General features: G+C 45.4%; 1 protein-coding gene across 3 annotated transcripts in view; it reads left to right on the top strand.

The window, feature by feature from the left end:
* Nucleotides 1–26232, top strand: part of TTLL12 (tubulin tyrosine ligase like 12) — a 63402-nt gene that overhangs the window by 27871 nt on the left and 9299 nt on the right. For 2 of the 3 annotated variants that reach the window (XM_040439172.1, XM_040439174.1), the window contains 5 exons: nt 929–1123; nt 1969–2080; nt 11045–11196; nt 24900–24981; nt 25911–25979. In XM_040439172.1, the coding sequence (XP_040295106.1) occupies nt 929–1123; nt 1969–2080; nt 11045–11196; nt 24900–24981; nt 25911–25979 (610 nt within the window). The other variant, XM_040439173.1, reaches the window with a different exon arrangement.

The following is a 26232-nucleotide window of genomic DNA, read 5'->3' as shown; positions in this document are numbered from 1 at the left end:
TTGCTGCCAATGGAGGTTCAACCAGTTCTTAAATCCAAGGGTTCACATACTTTTTTCCACCTGCACTGTGAATGTTTACAGGGTGTGCTCAATAAAAAACAAGGTAACATTTAATTCTTTGTGTGTGTTAATAGTTTTAAGCAGACTGTGATTGTCTATTGTTGTGACTTAGATAAGATCAGATCACATTTTATGACCAATTTGTGCAGAAATCCATATAATTCCAAAGGGTTCACATAATTTTTCCACCTGCACTGTGAATGTTTACATGGTGTGTTCAATAAAAACATGGTAACATTTAATTCTTTGTGTGTTATAGTTTAAGCAGACTGTGATTGTCTATTGTTGTGACTTAGATGAAGATCAGATCACATTTTTATGACCAATTTGTGCAGAAATCCATATCATTCCAAAGGGTTCACATACTTTTCTTGCAACTGTAAGTAGCAGGCATTCGGGGTCATTCACAAAGACTGGCATTTACGGCAGAAAACGTGCATAATTTATTGAGAGGCTCAGGCATCGTCATAAATTAGGTGCACCGCCAGCAGTCTGTGCACCTGGATTAAAAATACTCCAGCCCCTGACTGGAGTAGTTTTCACTCCGCTTTTACTCCTGTTTCCAGACGTAAAAGGTAGTAAATGTGTCGGGGCTGATGGCCTGGCCCTGCTACGTGGTGAGCACATCGCAAAAACACTCATACAACAAAATATTGTCGCACTGGCAGATGAAAAGTTGCAAAACGGGATCTTGCAATTTTTGTTTTTAACACCAAAAACAGGCATAGCGCTCTTTGTAAATGACGCCCCCTTGAGTTTGGAAAATTTGCAACAATAGGGCCTCCTCCAGGAAGGGGGAGGCAGGTATTTTATTTTCAGATTCACATGCTGTGACAGATAAATGTGCATTATACTTCTGCTATTCTAGGACACTCAGCACAGAGAGACCTCATGTCCTACTCAATCAGTTCCCTTGTGAGAATCTTTTGACTGTAAAGGATTGCCTCGCGTCCATCTCTAGGAGGATTCGAGGACCAGAAGGTCCAAAATGGCTGCCACGTACCTTTAATCTGAAGACAGAGCTCCCGCACTTTATCAGCTACTTCAAACAGCGTGAGGAAAGGTGAGATTCAGTTGCTGTATAGGGAAGTTTTTGTAGCTGGCTATGGTTGGGGCTATGTACATCTCACATGCTTTGAGATTCAGTTGCTGTATAGGGAAGTTTTTGTAGCTGGCTATGGTTGGGGCTATGTACATCTCACATGCTTTGTTTCACATGATCAGGAGGTCTAAAGTTGACATCTTAACAACTTCCCACTGTTCTGACGATGGGTGGCACAGGTCCTGCATCTGCACCAACATCTTTTGGCTTTGCTGCTGTAAAGCTCCTGCCAGACTAAACTGTTTTATAATAATTTTCGTCTTCTGTTTTGCAGCATACACAGGTCTAAATGAGTGCAGTCAATAGAAGCAGCGGCAATTTCGCAGCCTCTGTTGGAGCCAGTGATCCCAGGCATGGGTAGCTGCTGGGTCTGCTCTGCAAGTAACTAGTGTCACCATAGAGGACTGTTTTCTCCCAGTGACTCCTAAGCATGTCCCAGTTAAAGCAGTAAAACTACTGTGAATGTCGCACAGAAATGTTTTATGATCCCTTGGGGGACATATGTAAGAAATATATACAAACTATATATGCATCACACAAAAAATGGCACAATTATTTTGTTGGTTGCCAAGGAAATAAAAAAGATTAGGGCTGTTAAATCCGCCAATTATGCAATATTGCTAAAAGGTACTTGATTATTTAGGACTGAAACACTCAGGTCATTAGGAGTTAATCATTTGCTTCTGAGGGAACGCCCATGTATTCCCAGCTTGTATACCTTTCTTACTTGAATGCTTCAGAATAAATCAATTGCATGATGATACAGGAGATCGGTTGCTTTACATTTCATGTTATTGTCTTTACAGAGGGGAAGACAATCACTGGATCTGTAAGCCGTGGAACCTTGCCCGTAGTCTGGACACGCATGTCACAACCAACCTGTCTTACATCATACGACAGAGGGAGAGCACTCCAAAGGTGGGTCTAAACCATTGTCTCTCAATCTCCTTCGTTTACTGGCCCTGGCCCAAGGAAAACAGTTACTTGGCATTCTGCCGCCTGCTGTGTGTGTCTAAGTGCTAAGATCTTAAAGGGAATATTTATGTTTGAACACAATCATACAGTTTGTGTAAATATAATGTGCATAAAACATTGAGTCACTTTGTAAATACAGTGCAATACTTATCTTGTACTGATCCAGCCACAGCTTGTAAAAGTGTACGTCCACAACGGATGACTCATGGAAATTCAGAACGAGCTTCTCTGAAACTCGCAATTAACGCAGAAAAGACCAAAATAAGTCAGCAGTATCTGATCGGGGGGGATCAGAGAGCCCCGCCAATCAATTTGAAGAGGCCGTGGTGCTCACTGCTTAGCTCATAGGTTACCAAGCACAGTGCCATACATTGATTAGTGGCTGCGCTTGGTATTGCAGCACAGGCCTATTTGTTTGAACAAGACTGAGCTGTGCCTAGGCCACGTTGCCGATGAACGTAACATCACGGGCCTAGGGTCAGCTGCGGGAAGGCAGCTCACAGCCTCCTCAAATAGCTGATCGGCGGGTATCCTGGGTGTCAGTCACTCACAATGAGATACTTGATGACCTATCAAGAGGGCTGAAAACTCCTTTAAGGGAAACATTAAAATGTTTCGGAATTGTGATATTCAAAGCCTAGATTACAATCGAATGGAGACTTGAAGACTCTTTAGAAAACAGTTTTGAGTGGCACTCCTATCTTTCCCCTTTCAATACTGGAAAACGTGACTATTAACGCACGGGGTGTGCTACCCGATGGTGCTCTGCCCACTGTGATATAATAACAACAAATGAAAGAATAATATTCAGGCGGCACTCACCATTCGGTGCAACAGGCTTTTTTAATTCTCAGATGGATCGCTGGGTACATCAGAAGCTGAATACATTGAAAGCTGTAGCTGAATACATCAGAAGCTGAATACATCAATGGCTGAATACATTAGAACGCGGAGTACATGTATAAAGCTGAGCACATAAGTGGCTCAAAATGCTTATGACGCGCAGTTATACCAAGGGCCAGATGAAGCGATGACGCGCGAAACGGCCATGGCCGAACCTCAATCACTGCTTGTATGGATGTAAGTCCGTCCCATGCCACACCATATTTGTATTCAGCTTTTGAATCCAGCCACTTATGTGCTCAGCTTTATACATGTACTCAGCGTTCTGATGTATTCAGCCATTGATATATTCAGCTTCTGATGTATTCAGCTACAACTTTCAATGTATTCAGCTTCTGATGTACCCAGCAATCCATCTGAGGATTAAGAAAGCCTGTTGCACCGAATGGTGAGTGCCGCTTGGAGACTTGAAGACTGCTGTACACCAATACAACCCATCTGACTTGAAGGTGATGGCTCTGTTTTACCTGGAAGAATGGACGAAAATCCCAGTGTCTAGATGTGCTAATCTAATAGAGACATACCCCAAGAAACTTGTATCTCTAACTTCAGCAAAAAGTGGCTCCACAAAGCATTGCCGTTCACGGGGATGTCACTAAGGGGCCTTAGACTGGGCTGCCGCCTTTTTTTTTTAAAGAGGCCCAGTCTAAGCGCAGATCTCACGTGCAACGGTGAGCTGGGTCTCAGCTCTAGAGCCACACTGCTGCTCTAACTGCCTGGACTGGCAGGATTGCTGATCCGGGCTGTTTAGCCCCTTACATGGTGCGGGCAAGAGCGCCCATGGCATGTAAACTATTACAGAGGGAGCGGACTTCCTCTGTCTCCCATCGGTACCCTACGAATGAGATGGCAGGTTGCTGATGTCGGTGGAGGCAGGCCTGGCCTAGTGAAGGCCCCAGGCATGCCTCCAGAGTGTCCCAGCAGGCCGTGCCTCTCTGGTAGAAAAAAAAATACACTGAAAAAAATAAAATCTCCTCCACATATTTGGTATTGCCACGTCTATAATGACCTACACTACACATTTTGCATGTAATTTATCCCATATGATGAACACCGTAAAAAAATAAAATAAAAAAAAATGCCAGAATTTCTGCTTTTTGCATATTTACTGGCAAAAAAACAATTAAAAAGCGATCAAAAGTGTTATGAACCCCAAAATGATACCAATGAAAACTACAAGTCATCCTGCAAAAATCAAGCCCTCACACAGCTCCGTAAAAAGAAAAAGAATGGATCTTGGGATGTGGCAATGCAAAAAACATTTTCTTCTTTAAAAAAATGATTTTTTTATTGTGCAAAAGTAGTGTATTTGGTATCACTGTAATTGTACTGACCCAGATAATAAAGTTATCATGCTATTTATGCCGAAAAATACACAAAAAAAAAAAACACTGCAAAATTTATAACAGTGGCAGTATTGTTTTCTCGTGCAGGGCATTGGGGGACACAGCACCATGGGTATATGTCCAACTACCACTAGGAGGCACTAGACACAAAAAGTGTTGGCTCCTCCCCGTTGGGCTATACCCTCTCCACAGGCACAAGGCTATTCAGTTTTTGTCTAGTGTCCGTAGGAGGCAGACCTGTCCTGCTTTTTTGCAGGTCCTGCTGTTTATTTTTTATTTTTTATTCTTTTTTTCTCTCTTCTGCAGGTCTCGGTGATCTCCACCGTTATACCTGCTGCAGGCTGGGGCTCCATCGTGTTCCACTTTAGTTGCCCCCCCCCCTGCGGGCGCGTACTTCTGTACCATCGTCGGTCACCCAGTCCCCACAGACTGCATCCGCAGTAGCTTGCCGGCATTCCCACGGTTCCCGTGTTGAGTCTGCCGAAGGGGTGACCCTGCGGCGCCCGAAGACATCAGATGGTGAGTATTTCCCCTGTCCCTGCCCCAGGGTTAGGTTCCCTCCTGTGGCCAGGGGGGTGGGATCCACCTTAGCTGGGGGTCCTGGGAAGCTAGAGGGCCTCCTTCCCATCTTCCTCCACCTTTCTCTTCCCCCTTGGTTGGTTTTTTCTCTCCTCCCTGGCCACACAGTCCAGGCGTCGCTTCTCCTGGGCCTTCCCCGCTACTTTAGTCCCCGGCTTTTGCAGGGACTAGGCCTCATCTTCCATGGCCCGTTCCCGGCTCCCAGGTGCTCTGTTTGCCCTGTTCCGCCCCCCCCCCGGCGTCGCCCCCCCCCCCCCCCCCCCCACCCTCCTTACCTAGTTTTGTGGGTCCGGAGGCCCCTCGGTCGGCCGCGATTCGTCCCGCCCCCCCCGCTCCATTCCCGGCCGCCTCATAAATCGAGGCCCCGGCTTTTGGGCCTGCTAGGCCGCGATCTTCCCGGTCCCTCCTCCTTGCTTCCCGGGCTTTTCTGACCCCGCCCGGCCCTCGGGAGGGGCTATCTCCTCCACCCTTTACTGGTCTAACGTGGGTTATCTATCCAGTGGATAGATCCTCAGTTTAAAAGAACTGCAGACCCCCTTTAGGTCATTGTCCTATGTAAAGGCAGCTAATGCTGTACATAGGGATCACTCAAGTCGTTCCCCCCCACCTCCTCCTCAATTGCTTCATTTCTCCTGCAGCCTCTATAGCTGCTGCAGCACCTCTTTGGGGAACATGGCATCTGGGTCCAGATATGACAGCCTCTGCTGGCTGCTCTATGAGGGTCTCCTCTCCCAGCCTCTCCTCGGATCGCCACGTCTTTTCACGTGCGTCCGCTGTCTACGAAGGCTGCCATGCGGTCGGCCTGTCCCTGCTTGTGTGCAGTACCTCTTTCCAGACCCCATTGTGTCCCCTGACCAAATCCTTTTGTGTAGGTCCCTTCTGAATGGTCTCCCTCTTTGTCAAAGCCATGGGAACCTTGTCCGACTCTCCCAATCCCTGGCGGAGTTGCTGGACCGCTACCTATCCAATTGCGGCCACCTATGCCCTCCCAGGGTCCTCCCTGCAGATGAGGCATGCTCAGATACCGGGTCCGGCAAGGGGTAGCTCACAGTACAACCTCGGGTGGTCTCAACAGGATTCCACCCCTCCTCGGCATCCTCGGGTCCTCCCCAGGACAGGCCTGAGGCTGGTGACGAATCCTTTCCCGTCACCCCATCCGTTGCTTCGGGGGACACCTCTGCACCGATTCCCTCGGAACAGAGCATCAGGCGGTCTTCCTCCATACAGAAGCCTCTGGGAGGTCAAGACTAACGTGCACGGAGGAACCTCTCCTACCCAGGGTTGGTATCCCCTCTAGTGGATTTTCGGATGGCGCTCCCCTGACTGCACAGGTATTCAACCGCACAGGTAAGGCAGCCATCCCCGTGTTTAGCATAATGAGTCACCTACTGGTGTCTCTGGTACGTACGCCTTCTCCTTAACAGGGGGGTACCTGCACCACTGCCATAGGCTGTACCTGACAAGCCTTCCTGGTTCCCCTATACCAGGGGCTATGCTCTACACATTTGAGAGTGTTTCCACCGGGCCCCCATCCTGGTGCTGGTGTTCGCCACTCTACCTCATAACAGTTGTTCTTGGCAAGCGCCTCCTGTTGGTTGGTAAGGAAAAGCAATTATATATGGCTGTTTCCATCCGCCTTGCTCCTTTTCATAGGTAGAGTACCTACACCTACTCCAGATGCTGAAGCCATTACTCCTGGCTGGCTCTATGGTGTTCCATGCGGCACTATTTCTCCCTTCCGGGCGAGATACACAGGCCGCCTTCAATTGCCTTGGCAATTGCACCTGTCTGTTCCCAGCCACTTTGCTCCTTTCATAGGTAGAGTACCTACACCATCTCCTGATGCTGTAGCCGATACCTCTGGCTGGCTCTATGGTGTTCCATGCGGCACTATTTTTCCCTTCCGGGCGGGATATACAGGCCGCCTTCAAATGCCGTTGCAATTGCTCCTGTCTGTTCCCAGACTTTTTTGCTCCCTTTCATAGGTAGAGTACCTACACCATCTCCGATGCTGTAGCCAATACCCCTGGCGGGCTCTATTGTGTTCCATGCGGCAACATTTCTCCCTACGGGCGAGATATAGAGGCCACTTTCAATTGCCGTAGAATTGCCTCTGTCTGGTTCTAGTCGGCACCAAGCTGCCACCTTGGTCCCTTCATAGGTAGAGTACCTGCACCATTTCCTGATGCTGTAGCTGTTGCTCCTGTCTGGCTTTATGGTGTACCATGTGGCATTTTCTCTCCCTTACCGGACGAGATATTGAGGCCTCCTCCAATTGCCGTGGTCATTGCACCTACCTCATCATAGTGTGCACCAAACAGCCATCTTACTCCCTTCATAGGTAGAGTTCCTGCACCGTCTCTGATGCTGCAGCCGTTACACCTGTCTGGCTCTATGGTGTACTATGCGGCCCTGTTTTCCTTTTTTTCAGGCGAAATAGAGGGCCTCCTTCAGTTGCCATTTCACCTACCTGATTGTAGTGTGCACCTGTCTTGTTCTTTGTGGTACCGTGCGGCCCTATTTTCCCCTTCCCGGGCGGAATATAGGTACCATTGCTAACGCGGTAGCTGTTGCACCTCTCTGGTTCTAGGGTGCACCATGTGGCCACATTGCTCCGATCTTAAAGGTAGTACCTCTACCATCTCCAGATGCTGTACCCATTACACCTTTCTGGTCGTTTTTTGCACTACGCAGCCATATTTCTACTTTACAGGTTGAGTACCTGTACCCTCCAAATGCAGTAGCATTCCCAGATTCTGTGGCTATGTTTCCACTCTCCTTAGACATGCAGCCACTTTCCCTATATTTTAGGCGTGTGGTTGTATTACTCAAGGTGCTGGGCCCTATGGTGCAATCTGTGGCCCATACAGTTTCTGTATTTCTGGGTGCTTTCTGCCCCCAGGTTCTAATCTGTGCTGCGGATGTTGGTTTCACCCTTTTGGTTCTTCCATACATCTCCACTCCGTTTCTGTCGTGCTCAATGGTCTTCTTGTACTTCTCAGGGCACTGTCTACAACAGGCCATCCTGGTTCTGCATGTGCATGGTTTCCATATCTGGCAGGGGTGGGCCAGCCCAACCCCCACCTTGTCGGTCTAGTGCTACTTATTGTAGCTCCAGTATATGGCTGATCTGATCTGGCGGGTGGTCCACATACAACCATGCTCCCTACACCATGGCCAGGTGGTTGTTGGCCTTTGTGCTAGGGTTGCTATTGCCATCTCTATAAGGTACTACGGTTTGCTGCGCTTCGCGTTACCCCATGTTATAGAGGAGTACTTGCGTTGTTTCCTATTACAGAGTGGCCTATTCCTGGTGGAGTACAGGGATCTCCACTGGATCTTCTACCTTGTTGGGGCACGTAGCTGGTGAGCATCGGCCGCTGCAGCAGTTTTCGGTCATCGCTGGATGTCCTCTGCCACATGGAATCCTTCTGGGGTCATCAGCATTTTTCATCGCTGGACGTCCTCCCTGACGGGTCAGGGACAGGACCACTGAGCGCCACACACCTGCCTGGTAGGTAATTTTTCAGCTGGTTGCTCTGGCATCGGACAGGGTCCCGTAGTTCCTTCTGGGTCCAGGTGTTCTCGGTATTCCCTTATATTCTCTGCTTAGTTGTACTACATGACAGAGGGGCAGTCCCCTTGGACCTTGCCGTCGTTTGCACCTGTCAGGTACTTCTCCCCCCTGGGAGTTTTCAGTACGCCGGTCGCGGCTGGTTTCTACATTTCTGTGTAGTCTCACCCGGCTTTTTCATGGCGACTTCTGCATTCCTTATGCATATGGATGTCTGTCAATTTAGTGGTACATCCCGAGCTGCTGTACTTGTCCTCTCTGGGACAATGTATACAGTTTGCTAGTCACTGTTCTTGGAATGGGTAGTTGTCCATGGCCAATGTCCCTTCCCCTATGGTAGTTTCATCTCTCCTTTCCTGGATATTCTGGCTTGCGTTGTCTTCTGGTGGTTCAGCTCCTGGTTCCTTGTGAGCCCATCCCGGGTACTCCTTCTGGAGTCCCTGGTCCCCGTTTATTTGACCACTCAGGTTCTGCATGGCAATCGTTTTTTTGGGGGGATCGGGGCCTGGGTTGATTGTTCCCTTTATGGGTTCCAATAACCTTGTGGTCTTCTTGGGATTAGTGTCTCTTTTCCCATCCTCCCACGTCAAGTACCTGGTATTGAGTGGTTTAGCACAACGGTTTGCAATTCCGCCGTATGGTCTCCTTCGGGAGGGACCTCCTCCTGTTGTAGAACCTTTCCTCCTTAGGCGGTTGGAGTACTCTCCTTCTACTTCCATGTCTTTCAGTCCAGTGTGTCCTGCTGAGATTTCCTGGGCCTGTATCTGGTTCCTTTTTTCCCTGATGCTTCACATGCCCAGAGTTTCCTCTGGTCTTACGCTTCACAGTGATATCTTGTTTTCCGAGGCTCGGGCCTCATCTCCTGTTTTTGGGACGCAGGTCTTACTCTTTTTTCCTGGCTTTTACCTACAACCCCCTCCTTCTCCAAGGGTTGGCGGTTTCCTCTAGCAGCCTTGGGTTTTCGCCTTTTAAATAGGGCGCATAACTTCATCATCTGCCTTGCGGTGAGGGGAGACCTGCTCCCTTCTCAGGTGAGCCTTGCTATTGCTTCACTCACTCGTTTGGCTTCCAGTACTTCCTTGTTTCCTTTCTCCCCTGGCCTGTCAGGGGTTGGCCACAGGTTTTTTCGCTCTTTGGGTCTGAGACAATTTAGAGCGTTAGGTAGTCCCAACACGCGGTGCTGTCCTAATTTTTTCTCCAGCCCTTGGCTGAGCTCGGTGTTCCCTTTTGCCTCCTTCTTGCATTTGGGATTTTCTTCCAGGCATTTTTCCTGGGGTGCTGACAGTCTTCTCTGATTCTTCCTTGAGGTTTCTTCCTTATAATGGAACCTCTTGCCCATTCCGTGTTTTCTACTGTTGGGTCACATGGTTCTCCTGCACCTGTATACCCAACCGGTGGCATGGCTGTTCTTTTCCCACCCTCGGGGACTGCTTTGGGACGTCCCATGGTGCTGTGTCCCCCAATGCCATGCACGAGAAAATTGGATTTTTTGTACTCACCGTAAAATCCTTTTCTCGTAGTAGGCATTGGGGGACACAGATCCCACCCTATGTTTTTACTTCCGATTTTCCGGGCTGGTCTCTTGATCTTTCCCGGTACGGGAGTTGTTGGTTCCTTGCTTTTTTTCTCTCTCCTACTGCTTTTTGTACAAACTGAATAGCCTTGTGCCTGTGGAGAGGGTATAGCCCAACGGGGAGGAGCCAACACTTTTTGTGTCTAGTGCCTCCTAGTGGTAGTTGGACATATACCCATGGTGCTGTGTCCCCCAATGCCTACTACGAGAAAAGGATTTTACGGTGAGTACAAAAAATCCAATTTTTCCCATTCTCCTCCCAGAAAGAGTTAATAAACGTTAATGAGTAAGTTATGTGAGACCCAAAATGGCACAATTTAAAAACTACAACTTGTTCCGCAAAAAAACAAGCCCTCCTATGGCAGTTTCTGTAGGAAAATAAAGAAAAAATGAAAGGAAAAAAATAATAAAAAAAAGCTTGGTTATTAAGGCCCAAAACAAGCTGGTCACTAAGGGGTTAAAGTTCTCCATTTTTTTTTGTCATAACTATTGATTTTTTCACAGTGAAAACTATTTTGCACTTTCAAAGTGGTAGGTGGTGGTTAAAACCTCCCAAAAATCCATTTGAATTCCAAGTTGTAAAGAGACAAAGCAGGAAAAGTGAACTTGCCTTTTAAGTTCATCCTATAAGATCTACTTGCCCAGAGATCCGATTCTTTGCATGTAAGCAGTGTTTTGGAGTCGAGGGAAGGCCTGGAGGGAAAAATCCTCTTTCAAGTGATTAAAATGAGGATTAATCTTGTAAGGGAAGGTCATTCTAAAATCATGACGGTGATATTTCAGAGGCTGTTATCCATGGAGGTGCGTGAGAGGTGTAAATTCTATAATTGAGGGGTCCCAGATAATCTATAGATAGAGGGTGGGTGCTGGCTAAACAGTGACTCTGCAGATGTGGCAGGATATCATTATTTATTCCTTTCCTCATTAATCAGGTTGTGTCCAAATACATAGAGAATCCAGTACTTTTTTATCGGGATGATGTTGGGATGGTGAAATTTGACATCCGTTATGTGGTACTTCTCCGTTCTGTACGACCCCTCAAGGTCTATGTCTACAATGTCTTCTGGCTTAGATTTGCTAACAGGTAAATCAATCTGTCTTTATCTTATATGTCTATCGATGTAACCTCCTATAATGCGTAACACATAATTGAATATGTATCTCCTAAATATCTATTCAAAAATGGTGACAGACTCTGTGCCTAAAGCATACCTGCACTTAAAAAAAAATAAAAAAGTTTAGATAAGTTATAGAGACCTATCAAAAGTCTTGATCAGTGGGTATTTGAGTGTTGAGACCCCCACCGATCGATCGAGTAAGGAGAGAGAAGTGCTTGCATAGAGAGCTCTCTCTGCTCACTGCAGGAGACAACGTGAGACGGGCCTTTAGACATTCTATTGAGTCTGTCTCGCTTCCTCTACTGCAGCAAGGAAAAAGAGTGCGCTATGTGAGCGCTTCTCTCTCTCTCCTCGTTCTAGTGATCGTGGGAGTCTTATCACTCGGACCCAACTGATCAACACTTTTGATATGTCTATATGAGATATTAAAAGTTTTTCAAAATTGCAGTGACACTTTAAGGCTCATCCCTACCCTGTTTAGCCAATCAGGTTGCCACCAGATAAACCATTTCTGGCACTGAACCAGTCACTTCCCCTTGCTGCAGTCATTGTGCTGGTGTCCCATTGTCTGAGGGGCCACCGCTCTATAGCTTTGATGTAAACCTGAGGCTCCCGGGCAGTGTGCATGTGCTTGGATCTTATCAGTGGAAGGCATGTGCAGATTGTACCATCACAGAGTCACCATGCATGTGCCAAGATCGAAGTTGTCCCAGGTGTACCAGTGCATGTGTGGGGAAACCGATGCTGATCCATTAGTTATTAAGATAGGACACTGGCATTACTAGAAACCTTTTCAGTATTAGTGTATTAATGTGGGCAGTAGAAGACTGATATTTAGGGACAATTCACACGTCCGCAAAATGGATCCACATCCGTTCCGCAATTTTGCGGAACGGGTGCAGACCCATTCATTTTCAATGGGGCCAGAATGTGCTGTCCGCATCCGCATTTGCGGATCCGGGACCGCACTTCCGCATCAGTGCTTCCGTTTGAGCAAAAAAATAGAACATGTCCTATTCTTGTCCACAATTGCGGACAAGATTAGGCATTTTCTATTATAGTGTTGGAGATGTGCGGTTCGCAAATTGCGGAATCCACATTGCCGGTGTCCGTGTTTTGCGCATCCGCAAAACACTTAAGGACGTGTGAATGGACCCTTAAAGTGTAATTCGGGACATATCTGTGCAGGTAGAAAGGTTCATGTTTGACCTTTTAATAAATGTCACGGTAGGTGAGGGAAGGGAAGCAAACCAAATACAACAAAAGCAACAAAACACCAGGCTAGGCCCCAAAGCTAGGGAACAGGGAAAGGTCACCACCTGACAATCCCTGAGCCTTTCCCTGACTGCTGACAACATGAGAAAATCCTTAGGGTGAAAGTGCTCATGCGCTGGAACCTAAGCCTAGCTGAAACTGAAACAAACCCTCAGCTACGGAGCTGGAGATAAGACAACTGGTTCCTAGCGCAAAGTGCAGGAACCAGCGTCTTCCTGAAGCCTAGCCAGAACACACAACAAAAGGGAAGGAGTAGGACTTAGCTTAAGACGGACGGGGAGCAGGAAATCCACCAAACACCAGCTGAGAACTCCAGAAGCAAATATAAACCGCAGGGGCTATAGTGAGAGGCGGGTATAAATAGCACCACTAAATAGCTAATGAGCAGAACCTGTGAGGAGGTGGGATCCTGCCCAAAACCACAACAAAGAGAAACAGAACAATCTGTCAGATAGACTCACGTGTAGCAAGTCTGTCAGATCTTCTCAGGCCTCTCACAGGGCAGTGCGTGACAGTACCCCCCCTTCTACAGGTGACCTCCGGGCACCTAGGACCAAACTTATCCGAGTGTGCCCTGTGAAAGGCCTTTACAAGGCGACTAGCATTGACATCGGTAGCCGGAACCCACATTCTTTCCTCAGGGCCGTATCCCCTTCAATGCACAATGTACTGAAGGGAGCCATGAAGAACACGCGAGTTGAGTATTCTGGAGATCTGAAACTCCAAATTACCATCTACCAAGACAGGAGGAGGTGGCAAAGATGGTTCAGCAGGTTCAACATACTTCTTCAACAAAGACCTGTGAAACACATTATGGATCTTCCAGGCCTGCGGAAGTTCCAGATGAAACGCAACTGGATTAACAATTGCCGAGATTTTGTAAGGACCAATAAATCTTGGGCCCAACTTCCAGGAAGGCACTTTCAACTTAATGTTCTTAGTGGACAACCACACCAAATCACCCACACACAGGTCCGGTCCAGTCATACGTCTCTTGTCAGCCATCCGTTTATATCTTTCACCCATTTTTTTAAAATTCGTTTGAATCTTCCTGCCAGATAGAAGACAACGAAGAAGAGAATCTCTCCTCTTCAGGTATACCAGAAGATTCAGTTCCAGGAAAAGTACCAAACTGAGGGTGAAAACCATATGAGCCAAAAAATGGTGACTTATTAGTGGACTCCTGTCTATGGTTATTCAAGGCAAACTCAGCCAAAGACAAAAACGAAGACCATTCTTCCTGATTTTCAGCGACAAAACACCTCAAATAAGTCTCCAGGTTTTGGTTAGTGCGGTCAGTTTGTCAATTCGACTGAGGATGGAAAGCCTAAGAGAAAGACAACTGAATACCCAGACGAGTACAAAACGCCTTCCAAAACCTGAAACAAATTGCGTCCCCCTATCGGACACAACATCAGAGGGGATGCCGTGTAATTTCACAATGTTATCAACAAACACCTGAGCGAGAGTTTTAGCATTGGGCAGACCTGACAAAGGTACAAAGTGAGCCATCTTACTGAAGTGGTCTACCATCCCCAAAATCACAGTTTTCCCAGAGGAACTCTGTAAATCAGTGATTTAGTCCATGGACAAATGCGTCCAAGGACGAGATGGGATGGACAAAGGAAGAAGACATCCTGAAGGCCGAGTGTGAGCCACCTTAGCACGTGCACAGGTCTCACAAGCTGCTACATAGCCCTCAACACATTTATGCAAACTTGGCCACCAGAATCTCCGGGAAATAAGATCCACTGTGGATCTACTCCCAGGGTGTCCCGCAAGGACAGTATCAAGATGTTCCTTAAACACCTTGTGTCGAAGTTCAGAAGGAACAAACCACTTCCCTGAAGGACAGAAATCAGGTGCCTCACCTTGAGCCTCCAACACTTCCGCCTCTAGTTCGGGATAAAGAGCGGATACAACCACCCCATCAGCCAAAATTGGAGCGGGATCCTCCGAATCCCCCCCCTACCCCCAGGAAAGCTACGTGACGAAGCATCCGCCTTGACGTTTTTGACCTGCCTAGGGTTCAGACGCTTTGCTGATTGCAGGTAAGCCAGATTCTTATGGTCAGTAATTACCGTAATCTGATGAATCGCTCCTTCTAGCCAATGATGCCACTCCTCAAAGGCCAATTTAATGGCCAGCAACTCTCTATTCCCAACATCATAATTTCTTTCAGCAGCAGAAAGTATCTTTGAAAAAAAAAAAACACACAGGCGCCATTTGCTAGGAGAGGGACCCTGCACAAAACTGCTCTGACTCCCACTTCTGACGTGTCAACCTCCACAATGAAGGCAGTAAGAGCAATATAAAACTGCTTCAAATGTACGTTGCCTTAGGTGCGTCGCAGGTCCCAATCGTGAAGTGGGTACAATTCACACATGCAGATATATTTCTAGGTTGGACTACGCTGCTTCAGGACTAACAGGAATTCCACACTCCTTCTCTCCCTTCCAGGCTTCTATGGAAAACCAAAGATGCAACAAATAGTGAAGTACCGTACATCAACTGGAGTAAAAGGGATTTATTATACTCACAATATAAAAGTAGAAAGCAAGCAATGTATACAAAGATCAATCACCCGACCCAGGTTTTGCTCACACGAGCTTCGTCAGGGGTATCTGTCCCGCCTATTCCAAGGCGGTCTTTTAAAGGGTTTCTATCACTTCGTATGACATAATTAGCTGTCAGACACTAGCGATCTGCTAGTGTCTGCTCTGGCCAACCATCCTACTATAATCGCTTGTGGGGCAGCGGTTTTGCTAAAAAACTAACTTTTATAAATATGCTAATGAGCCTCATTAGCATATTTATAAAAGTTAGTTTTTTAGCAAAACCGCTGCCCCACAAGTGATTATAGTAGGATGGTTGGCCAGAGCAGACACTAGCAGATCGCTAGTGTCTGACAGCTAATTATGTCATACCAAGTGATAGAAACCTTTTAAGCAGCCAGGTAGGCCTACACCCACCTCTCCGAGACGTCATGACCCAATCACATTTATTATAAATTACAACATTAAAATCCTTCAATAATAAAAATATTAAAGATCCAACAATAAAATTTCTGAAATACATAATGATCTAAAATCTTGTTAGTCTACAATAAAATACATAAAAACCACACCACATTTCTTAAACAAACTTCACACCTCCCTCATGTTTGTTTATAATCTTCCTTTAAACCAATCCTAGACCACACACACCGCAGCAGATCTGACTTCATTCAATATAATACTTCTACTTCACTAATCACATGGTTTCATTCATCCTATCCTGGCCCTTTCTCAGATGTTCATCCTGGCCAATCCCAAGTTACACCTTCCTTGGACCGCCCACCTTCATTCATAACTGACAAGTACCTCCCTCATCACATGATCCTATCCGATCTATTACGTCCCTTTCTCATTACTATCAAACGTCCTACATAGACGGGGTGGAATTCTCCAACTCAAGATCAGGTAAGACATGGTTTCAAATCAAATTCCACGTTCAAACCTCTTGGTTGTAGTGTTCCCATCCTATATATCCACTCAACCTCCCGCCTGTTTATCTGCTTTATTATATTACCTCCACGCCAATAGGGTTTTATCTGCTCAACACCCATAAATGATAAACCACAGGGATTTTTTGGGTGTACCGCTTTGAAGTGCTTTGAGACACTATGCGTCTCAAGCCCCTTCCTAATGTTTCTAACATGCTCTTGGATTCTCACTTTGAGCTTTCTCAACGTTCGACCCACATATTGGAGGCCACACGGGCACTCCAACACGTAGACAACCCCTACACTCTCACAACTAATTTGCCCTCTAATTTTCTAATTTGTATCTTTTTGATTAGAGTGTACATTTTGAGTGTCCTTTTTCTTGTCTTTTTTCAGATTTCTGCACGGAAAGCAAAACCCACACCAACTAAACTTATTCCCTTTCTTTCTTTTCTCTTGATAATTCGAACTATGCACTAATTTAGTACGGAGACAAGGGAGCCTTTTTGAAAATCACAACAGGTTGCTGTGGAATATATTTGCCTAACACTGGACCATTTTTCAAAGTGGCCCAGTTCTTTCTAATCGCATTTTTGATCAAACCCACTTCCGTATTGAATTGGGTAAGAAACGAAAAACGAAAATCTCTCTCGATCTTTACCCTTCCTCCCTTTTCTTTTTCTTCCTCTATTGCTTTACTACATTGGGCTAACTCCTCTACCTGATAACCCTTTTCCAGGAACCGCTCTTTAATGACTTCACTTTGTATCCTAAAATCCTCTATTTTAGTACAATTCCGAAAAACCTTTTTTATTTGCCCTTTGGGAATATTCTTCAGCTACGGGGTATAATGACAGCAGGTATCTATATACCCATTCACATCTGTATCCTTAAAAAAGGTCTTAGTTCTAAGCTGGTTATTCTCAACAAATAGTGTAAGGTCTAGGAAGTTAATAGAGCTATCACTGATAGTACTAGTGAAAGATAAATTCCATTGATTATCATTAAGCCCTTCGATAAACTCTAAAAGGCCCTGCTTATCCCCCTTCCAAAGAATCAGGCAATCATCAATGAATCTCCTCCAAGTAATCAGCTCTCCTACCTCAGTGATTTTATTTAGTACGGGCTTGATTGTCACACTTTCCCAGAACCCCATAAAAATATTCGCGAAACTGGGGGTGAATTCCGCCCCCATCGCCGTCCCAGTCCGCTACAGATAGTACTTCTCCTTGTACCAGAAATAATTATAGCTCAAACAGAAATGCACACAGTCGAGGATAAACCCTCTCCTGTTGTCCTTTCATCAAAGGGTCATCTCTCAGTACTTGTTCAATAGCTTTAAGCCCCAATTCCTTGGGAATTACAGTGTACAAGGATGCCACATCAATCGTGGCCAGCCACAAGTTCGCAGGGAAACTGCCAAATTCTAGGACGCTCCCGGAATCCTTCAAAAAGGATGGCATCAAGGTGACATATTTCTGAAGAAAAAAAATCTACATATTCACCTAACTGATTAGTAAGTGAATTAATGCCAGACACAATCGGCCTCCCAGGCGGATTGGTCAGGCTTTTGTGAATCTTCAGTAGGAAATATATAACCGGGGTGACTGGGAATTTATTGTTCAAATATTCAAACTCTTTTTTTTTTTTTTATGATCCCATCTTTAAAACCCCTAGTTAGGAGTTGATCTAACTTCACTTGGAACTCCAAAGAGGGATTCTTTTTAGGTACTTTATGTTTCCGTATCAGCCAGCAACCTGGACATCTCTGCCTCATACTTCTCAATATCCACGATCATCTTATTATTTTCTAGTTGTTTTAGAGCGGTCCTTTGTTCAAATGTCAGATTCTGTCTCCTGGGTTTAGTGCCTATTTCCTCAATCTCCTTAAGGACTCCCCTTTTGAAGGCCTCTATACACTCATTTTCTTTATTTTTTACGAAAAATTGGGATTTCTCCCTCAGTTGTGTGTGAACAATACTACCTTCCTCCTCATAATTTCTAAGGGGGGCCTGGTTGCTTTGATAACACTTGGCAATATTCAGTTTCCTTACAAACTTATGTACGTCCAAAAAAGCCTCAAATTTGTTAATCCCAATAGTGGGAGCAAACTTAAGGCCCTTACCCAGAACCTCTTTTTCGGGTTCTGTTGGGACGTGTGAACTGAGGTTAAAGATCCCCACTATGTCCCCCTGCTTTTTTGGGGGTTTGGGCTGGTGTTTCTTTCCCCCCTCGCTTTCCTCTAGTTGGCTTCTTTTTTGTGGAGTTCCCTGTTTCCCCATTCCGGTTCTTCGGACACCCTTCATTCCTGATGAGGAAAATGTTGTTTCTCTGAAGTCATACTTCCCTGCGCATCTGACGGTTCCCTATCTTCTATTCTATTCACTTGTTCGGATTGCTGTGGAGGCTTCCAAGGGTTATAAAGGTTTCTAGAATATGTCGGACTAGAATAATTTTTCCCACTATAATAGTTGTTCCGTATGGGAGGATAATAATTGTGTTGTGGGGAGTAGTAATTCCTATTTTGATTATAATTCCTATAGTGCTGTGGTCTAAATTGCCCGTAAGTGAGTCCATGGTGTTCATAAATATGTTTTCAGCCACTGTTTGGACCTATAGGTACCATAGCTATTTCTCTGGTCATAATTATAGCCTTCCCCTCTTCCTCTGTGTTCGCTATACTGGTTCTTATTTTCTATCACCCTTGTTTGCAAATTCCTTTGGTTACCCATGGTATATTCCTGACTTGGTGAACCCATATCCTTATCCTTTGGTTCCATTTTCGTGGTTTTCTGTTCCTCCTTTTACTCTTCACTTGTTAATTCTGTCATTTTTATAATCACTACATATTTTGAAAAACTTTTTCTGCTTTTTAATAATAACATCCTTTTCCACTTTCATTATAAGGCCTCATGCACACGACCGTTGTGTGCATCCGTGTCCGTTGTTCCGTTTTCCGTGATTTTCTGCGGAGCCATTGACTTTCAATGGGTCCGTGGAAAACTCGGAAAATGCACCGTTTGTAATCCGCGTCCGTGATCCGTGTTTCCAGTCCGTCAAAAAAATAGGACCTTGTCCTATTTTTTGGACGGACAACGGTTCGTCAATGGGTCCGTGAAAAAACACGGAGGCACACAAGATTGTCATCCATGTCCGTTTTTTTCCTATCATTTTCAAGGCAAACTTGACTTAGATTTTTTTTTCACTTTTCTTGTCTGGTGATCCTCCAAAAATCAAGGAAGACACACGGAAAAAAAAAAGGACACGGAACAACGGAACCCCGTTTTGCGGATCGTGAAAAAATACTGTCGTGTGCAAAAATACTGTTGTGTACACTCTCTTACACTTCTCACATAGCAGCATATACTATTAGCTTTTATCATTTGCAATTTGTTTTTCCTCTGAGAAATAATGAACCTCATGGCTCTAAAACCACAGTCATTCATTAATTGCTCCCACTCTCCTAGATCACCTGGATCGTCAGAGTTCAGCGGTAATTGCCACCTCAAACCCTCAGGAATTTTTTCTTCACAGAGGTATTTTTCAAGAGATACAATATCCCAGGTGGTTCGGAGTTCCTTAATTAGATCCCTCTCCAGATCAGAAAAAAGAGCCCCCAATGTGTTAATGGTTCCTGCCTCCTCTTTTGTGGAAAAGGCAGTTTCAATATCAAACCTCAGATTTGCTCTAAAATCGAATATATCTATCTTGCAGCGTACTTGAAGCAAAACCCACAATAAAAACAGTACAAGCAATATAAAACGGCTTCAAATGTACAATGAAGGGTTGAGACACCTTGTTGCATCAGAATGGGAGCGGAACCAAAACATTCCTTTATAGCAAAAAAAGCCTGTAATGCTTCTTCCGACCAGACTGAGAAGTCCACACCCTTCTTAGTCATATCAGTCAAAGGCTTGACAATAGTGGAATAATTCAGGATACATTTTCTGTAGTAATTAGAAAAACCCAAAAACCGAATCGGAGCTTTCAGATTTTTCCAGCTGATCCCATTCCAGTACCGCTCGGACTTTTTCAGGATCCATGCGAAAACCTGAGGCAGAAAGTAAGTAACCCAGAAACACCAGCTCCTGGACAGCAAACACACATTTCTCCAACTTAGCATACAATTTATTCTCCCGAAGGATCGATAATACTTGTCTTAAATGATCCTGATGAGTCTCCATATCGGGTGAGTAAATTAGTATGTCATCGAGGTAAATAACAACAAACCTCCCCACCAAATGGTGAAAAATGTCATTGATAAAGTGCTGGAAGACTGCCGGGGCATTAGTCAAACCAAAGGGCATGACCAGGTTCTCGAAGTGGCCCTCTTCCCTGATTCTTATCAGATTATAAGCCCCTCTTAAATCCCACTTAGAAAACACCTTGGCTCCGACAATCTGATCAAATAAATCCAGGATCAAGGGAAGAGGATAAGGATCAAGGACAGTAATGAGATTCAGTTCCCTGAAATCTAGACATGGTTTAAGGTCCCGTCTTTTTTTTTTTTAACAAAAAAGAAGCTAGCTGCCATAGGTGACTTAGACGGCCTAATATGCCCTTTTGTCAAACTCTCGGCAATATACTCCCGCATAGCTACTCTTTCGGGTTGGGAAACATTATATAGCAGAGATTGTGGCAATTTAGCTCCGGGAATAAGATTGATCGGACAATCATACTCTCGGTGAGAGGGCAACTCCTGATCTCCACCCTCAGAGAAAACGTCAGCAAAATCAGAAAGAAACGAAGGTAATGCCTTAGTGGAAACCACAGAAATTGATGCGCCGAGACAGTTGTCCATACAAAAATCACTCCAATTACTGATTTGTCTAGTTTGCCAATCAATGGTAGGGTTATGTTTGATCAACCATGGTAAACCCAGTTCCAGAGGAGCAGGCAAACCTTTCAGAACAAAACAAGAAATTGACTCAACATGAGAATCACCCACCCTCAAATGAATATCCTGCACAATATGTTAGATACTTTTGCGAGAGAGGAGCGGAATCAATAGCAAATACTGATACTCTGAACAAATTGATAATCAACAAGGTAACCCCTGCACCACTGTCCACAAATACTTCAATACTCAATATTTTTAGTCTAGCACCACCATGGCAGGCAGGAGAAATTGGGTACTGCAGGTAGAATACAAATATACCTTTTCTGACTCCCCATTCATGCTACCAAGGGTAATGGAACTCGTTTTATTGGAAAGAACCCCTTTTTTTTCCACTTTGAGGCTTCCTAAAAGGACACACATTGATGAAATGTCCTTCTTTACCACAGAAGAAACAGAATCTTCTCTGACCTCTAGAGTTCCTATTACCAATGCAAGAAGAGACCTGACCTAACTGCAAAGGTTCATCCCCAGGCACTGGTTCAAGTGTCACTGTGCCCCGAGGGACAGGAGGAACAGTTTCCCCACATGACAGTGCATCCTGGTTGAGGGGAACCTTGCACCTCTCCCTCAGGCGTCTATCAATCCGCACGGCCAGGGACATGGCCGCTTCCAAAGAATCTGGGTTTTCATGAAATGCAAGGGCGTCTTTTAGTCTCCCAGACAGCCCCTGACAGAACTGACTACGGAGAGCTGGGTTATTCCACTCCGAGTCAGTCGCCCATCTTCTAAATTCAGCACAATATGACTCAGCAGAACGTTCTCCCTAACTCAGCCTAAGCAGTTTAGATTCAGCCAGAGAGACCCGGTCTGGATCATCATAAATCATGCCCAGGGCTCTGAAAAATTCATCCACCGATCGGCAGAGAAAAGGCCCAAGACTGAGCATCACCTTTGATTTTCGTCTCCGGATTTCGTCTTCAGATGTCTCCGGATGAGAGCGGACGTAGACGGAAATACAATCTACAAGATTCCCTGAACCGAACAAAGTTATCACTTCCCCCAGAAAACCTATCTGGGAGAGCGACCTTAGGTTCAAGGCTGGCCTGGTTCCCACCAGCGGAGCCAGACGCCAGGAATCTTTGACACAAAACAACAGAATTACGGAGGTCAGCTACCTCCCAAGATAATTCCTGCATGCGATCCACCAGTGCATCAACAGCTTCCATTTTGCACAGAGCAAGGGAAAAAAATGACAGTATGCGCGGTTTATAATGTCACGAAAGGTGAGGGCAGGGAAGCAAACCAAATACAACAAAAGCAACAAAACACCAGGATAGGCCCCAATGCTAGAGAACAGGGAAAGGTCACCCCTGACAATCCCTTTCCCTGACTGCTGACAACATAAGCAAATCCTTAGGGTGGAAGTTCTCATGCGCTGGAACCTAAGCCTAGCTGAAACTGAAACAAACCCTCAGCTAGGGAGCTGGAGATAACACAACCGGTTCCTAGCGCAAAGTGCAGGAATCAGCGTCTCCCTGAGGCCTAGCCAGAACACACAAGAAAAGGGAAGGAGTAGGACATAGCTTAAGATGGACGGGGAGCATGAAAATTCACCAAACACCAGCTGAGAACTCCAGAAGCAAATATAAACCGCAAGGGCTATAGTGAGAGGCGGGTATAAATAGCACCACAAAATAGCTAATGAGCAGAACCTGTGAGGAGGTGGGATCCTGCCCAAAACCACAACAAAGAGAAACATAACAATCTGTCAGATAGACTCACGTGTAGAAAGTCTGTCAGATCTTCTCAGGCCTCTCAAAGGGCAGGGCGTGACAAAAAAAATTGTGTATGTGTTATGGAAACATGTCTGCAAACTGTCCCTATTACAAGTGTACTTAGTGATCAGCACAATAAGGTCAAATATACCAACAACACCAGCCCTATGGAAACACAAGAAATAGGTGGTATATCTACTGATAGGGACCTTACATTGTGAGCCCCATTGGGGAAAGTTGGATGCTAATGTCTGTAAAGCGCTGCGGAATATAGTAGCGCTATATAAGTGCATAAAATAAATATCTGTGCAATACACTAAAGGTAGGATTGCAATCAATCACATAAGGACATGCTATATATAAGTACCCTATCAGTATATCTTTGGAGTGTGGGAGGAAACCGGAGAACCCAGAGGAAACCCACGTAAACAGGGAGAACATACCTTCTCCATACACATGTTGTCCTTGGTCAGATTCGAACCGAGGACCCCAACGCTGAAAGGCACCAGTGCTAACCACTGAGCCACCGTGCTGCCTGGTTATATATGATACACCATATGGTTAGGGAGAGTGTATATTTAACATGGGGAGTTCATATAAGTACCCAGAGAAAGAGGGACAGAAGCTAGGACTTGTATATTAATAAATTCGAACAAACAGAAGAGAGAAAAATGGATTGAGCAAATATAGGGCCCCATTATTAAACTAGTAGATGACACAGACTAATTGAGGCAGACTCATTACTCAGTTGTGTATAGGGTCTGATCTCCAACACCCCTGACAATCCTGAGAATTCTCAGTGGAGAGTGCGTTCACTTGGTTTCACTGCTTATGCAGCCACGTCTTGGTCACCCATGTTCTTTAGATAGGTAGGATCTTGGTAGTCGGGTTCCAACAGTCAGACTTTTATGGCATAGTCTACTGAATATATGTTAAAGAACCCAGTTCAGAGGGTTGAGCACACATGGCCACTTAAGGATCCTGTCAGATTTTGGTGCTTGTTTGTTTTTCCATCAGTCTCATTTGGCCACATAACTTAAGATAGGCCATACACATTAGATTCATGTTAGTTGAACCCACTGATTTCGGCCAGCTGTCTGATGTGTATGGGGGCCTCCCTACTCTCCCCCACGAACTGTTGGATTTCAACTTGCTCAGTCCTTTTGTTCTTGGTGATATAAACTTCTATTAGAGATGAATGTGCATTTGAAGTGTTCATGTATATGGAGGGGGGGGAGGGAGAGAGCTGTCAACCAACAATTATGTCATATATATATAGCCAGCCTTAGGCAGAAGTGTGAAAAAGAAATATGGCGCATACTGCAGTGAGCAGGATAGGGGGTAACTCCGATCCTGGGCTTTTAATCACTCAGATGCCTTGGTCAATATAGATCGTGGCACCTAAGCGGTTTGACAGAGGGGAGGGGACTCCCTATGGCCCCCTACAATGAGATTGTGGGGTGCCAAGTGACTAGTGTGGCAACCTGGGACCTTGTGAGGCTTGCCATGTTGGTGTTCCTTTAACAAGACTGTTGAGAAAAAGACATGGATCGAACATCCATGTGCCATGCATTCATCTATTGCTTCTCATCAAAATTTATAAACCTCTCCATTGAGTCACTTACATTAAAGGGATTGTCCGGGTTCAGAGCTGAACCGTGACATAAGCTCCCCTTCACTCATTTAGCCTGTATGAGTGGAGCATCGGAGCATTCCTAGCTCTGCTGCTCTCCCTTGCCCTGCACTGCATAGCACAGGAGAAGGGCTATTTGTTTACTGCAGCTGATGTACCTGGCTTTTACTCAGTATGCTAGGCAGAGGCTTCCACCTATCAGTGATCCTGTTGATGTTACCAGCACTAATGGGCGGACTTTAGTGCTGCTCTCGCCTAGCATACCCATGAGAAGCCCTGTACGTCACCGGTAGTGAAGAAAAAGTCCTTGCCCTGCGGGATGCAGCGCAGGGCAAGGGAGAGCATCAGGACAAGAAATGCTCCTCTCATACAGGCTAAATAAATGAAGAGAAGAACCCGGGCAACACCTTTAAGATCAAAATGCATAGGCCTACTCACCACATCAAGGTGGCTTCTGATTAGTGGGTCTCTACTTTAGTTTGTCCTAGTGTCACATGACGACCACCGCAACACAGCATCTGCAAATGGCAAGACCTTTAAAAAACGAAAATTGCCTGTGTCTTCAAGGGGTTACAAGCTAACGTAATGAAGAGTTAATGAATAGATGTGGAGCCTTTCTCCTTTAATCATTACTTATTTGGGGTTCTCTTTATTCCCAATAGGCCATTCACACTCGATGACTTGGATGACTATGAGAAGCACTTCACTGTCATGAATTATGCTTCCAAAGTGCAACTGAAGCAGGTGACATTACTAAAGAGTGACTAAAGAGGGTAAAACGAACAGTGGCCTCAAATGTTTGGCCCTCTAGCTATGGTGAAACTACAACTCCCAGTGTGTAGAATCCCTCCTATGCTTAAAGTCCTGTTACATGGGCCAAGAATCAGTGCAATTACCAAGAAGACGTGTCCCTAGGAGCACTCTTTCTTGATAATTTCCCTGTGTAAATGTGCTGCCATTTACCTGGTGAACTGGCCCTTTCTGGAGATAAGTGTGGGTACCACCACTGGAACCCACTTCTGTCTGACATTGGTGGCATATTCTAGCGCAATGCCACCAATGTCTGAGATGGTAATACCACATTAAACGGCATCTGTCAGCAGATTTGTACCCAGAAAAATGAAGTTTTAATATATGCAAATGAAACTCTTATAGCAATGGGGTGTTGCCATTATACCTTGGGCTCTGCTTTCTCTGCAACTGCCGCTCCCTCTCTACTTTGATTGACAGGGCCAGGTGTGATGACGTCATCGCATCACTTTTCTCAGCAATGCAGACATACATGAACATGGGCCCAACACAGATGTCTTCAGCTGCCAAGCGCACATGTAAATCTGCTGACAGATGCCCTTTAACAATAATGTTTTCATTTGCTGACCACAAACAGAGAGCTTAAAAATAACGAGGAACTGAAAAGTATTACACAGGCCATTGAGTTCAGCAGGCATTGTGTAATGCTTCATTTTCCCTGTGGGGGCACTGCAGAAGAATTGAATACTTACTGCAAGGTTTCCCCAGAGATCACAACGGATATCTGGAGGTCCTAGCTGCAGGACATCATGTGATCAATTTATTGTTTTGAGGGACACTTCTAACTAAATGGATTGTCCAAACTGGAGACTCCCTTCAAATCTGAAATTATGTAATCTGTTCTTTGTTTCTTTGTGTTATAGATTCATTGTGATGAATTTATTACCATGTTCGAGAAGCAGTATCCTGAATATCCCTGGAAGTCTATTGAGGTATATAAGATGTACATGCGTGCCAATGCTTATTTTATAGTTGCCAACACAATCTGGGACATTTAACCCCTGTCCCAAAAGCCCACAGACATTTTACTTTGGGATAAATTTGCACAAGCCCCACCCCCTTGCAGTCGGCCCCACCCATTTCCTAGGACTTTTGGTACCTATGTTATTAGTTACTTGAGTCTCTTAACACACACAAAACATGGCTGCTTTCTGCCAAAAACTGTGCCATCCGTGTTCAAGGGTT

Source organism: Bufo bufo, chromosome 1, assembly GCF_905171765.1.
Source record: "Bufo bufo chromosome 1, aBufBuf1.1, whole genome shotgun sequence".
NCBI lineage: Eukaryota > Metazoa > Chordata > Amphibia > Anura > Bufonidae > Bufo > Bufo bufo.
Note: the sequence above shows the minus strand (reverse complement) of the source record. Positions and strands in the feature narration are given on the sequence as shown.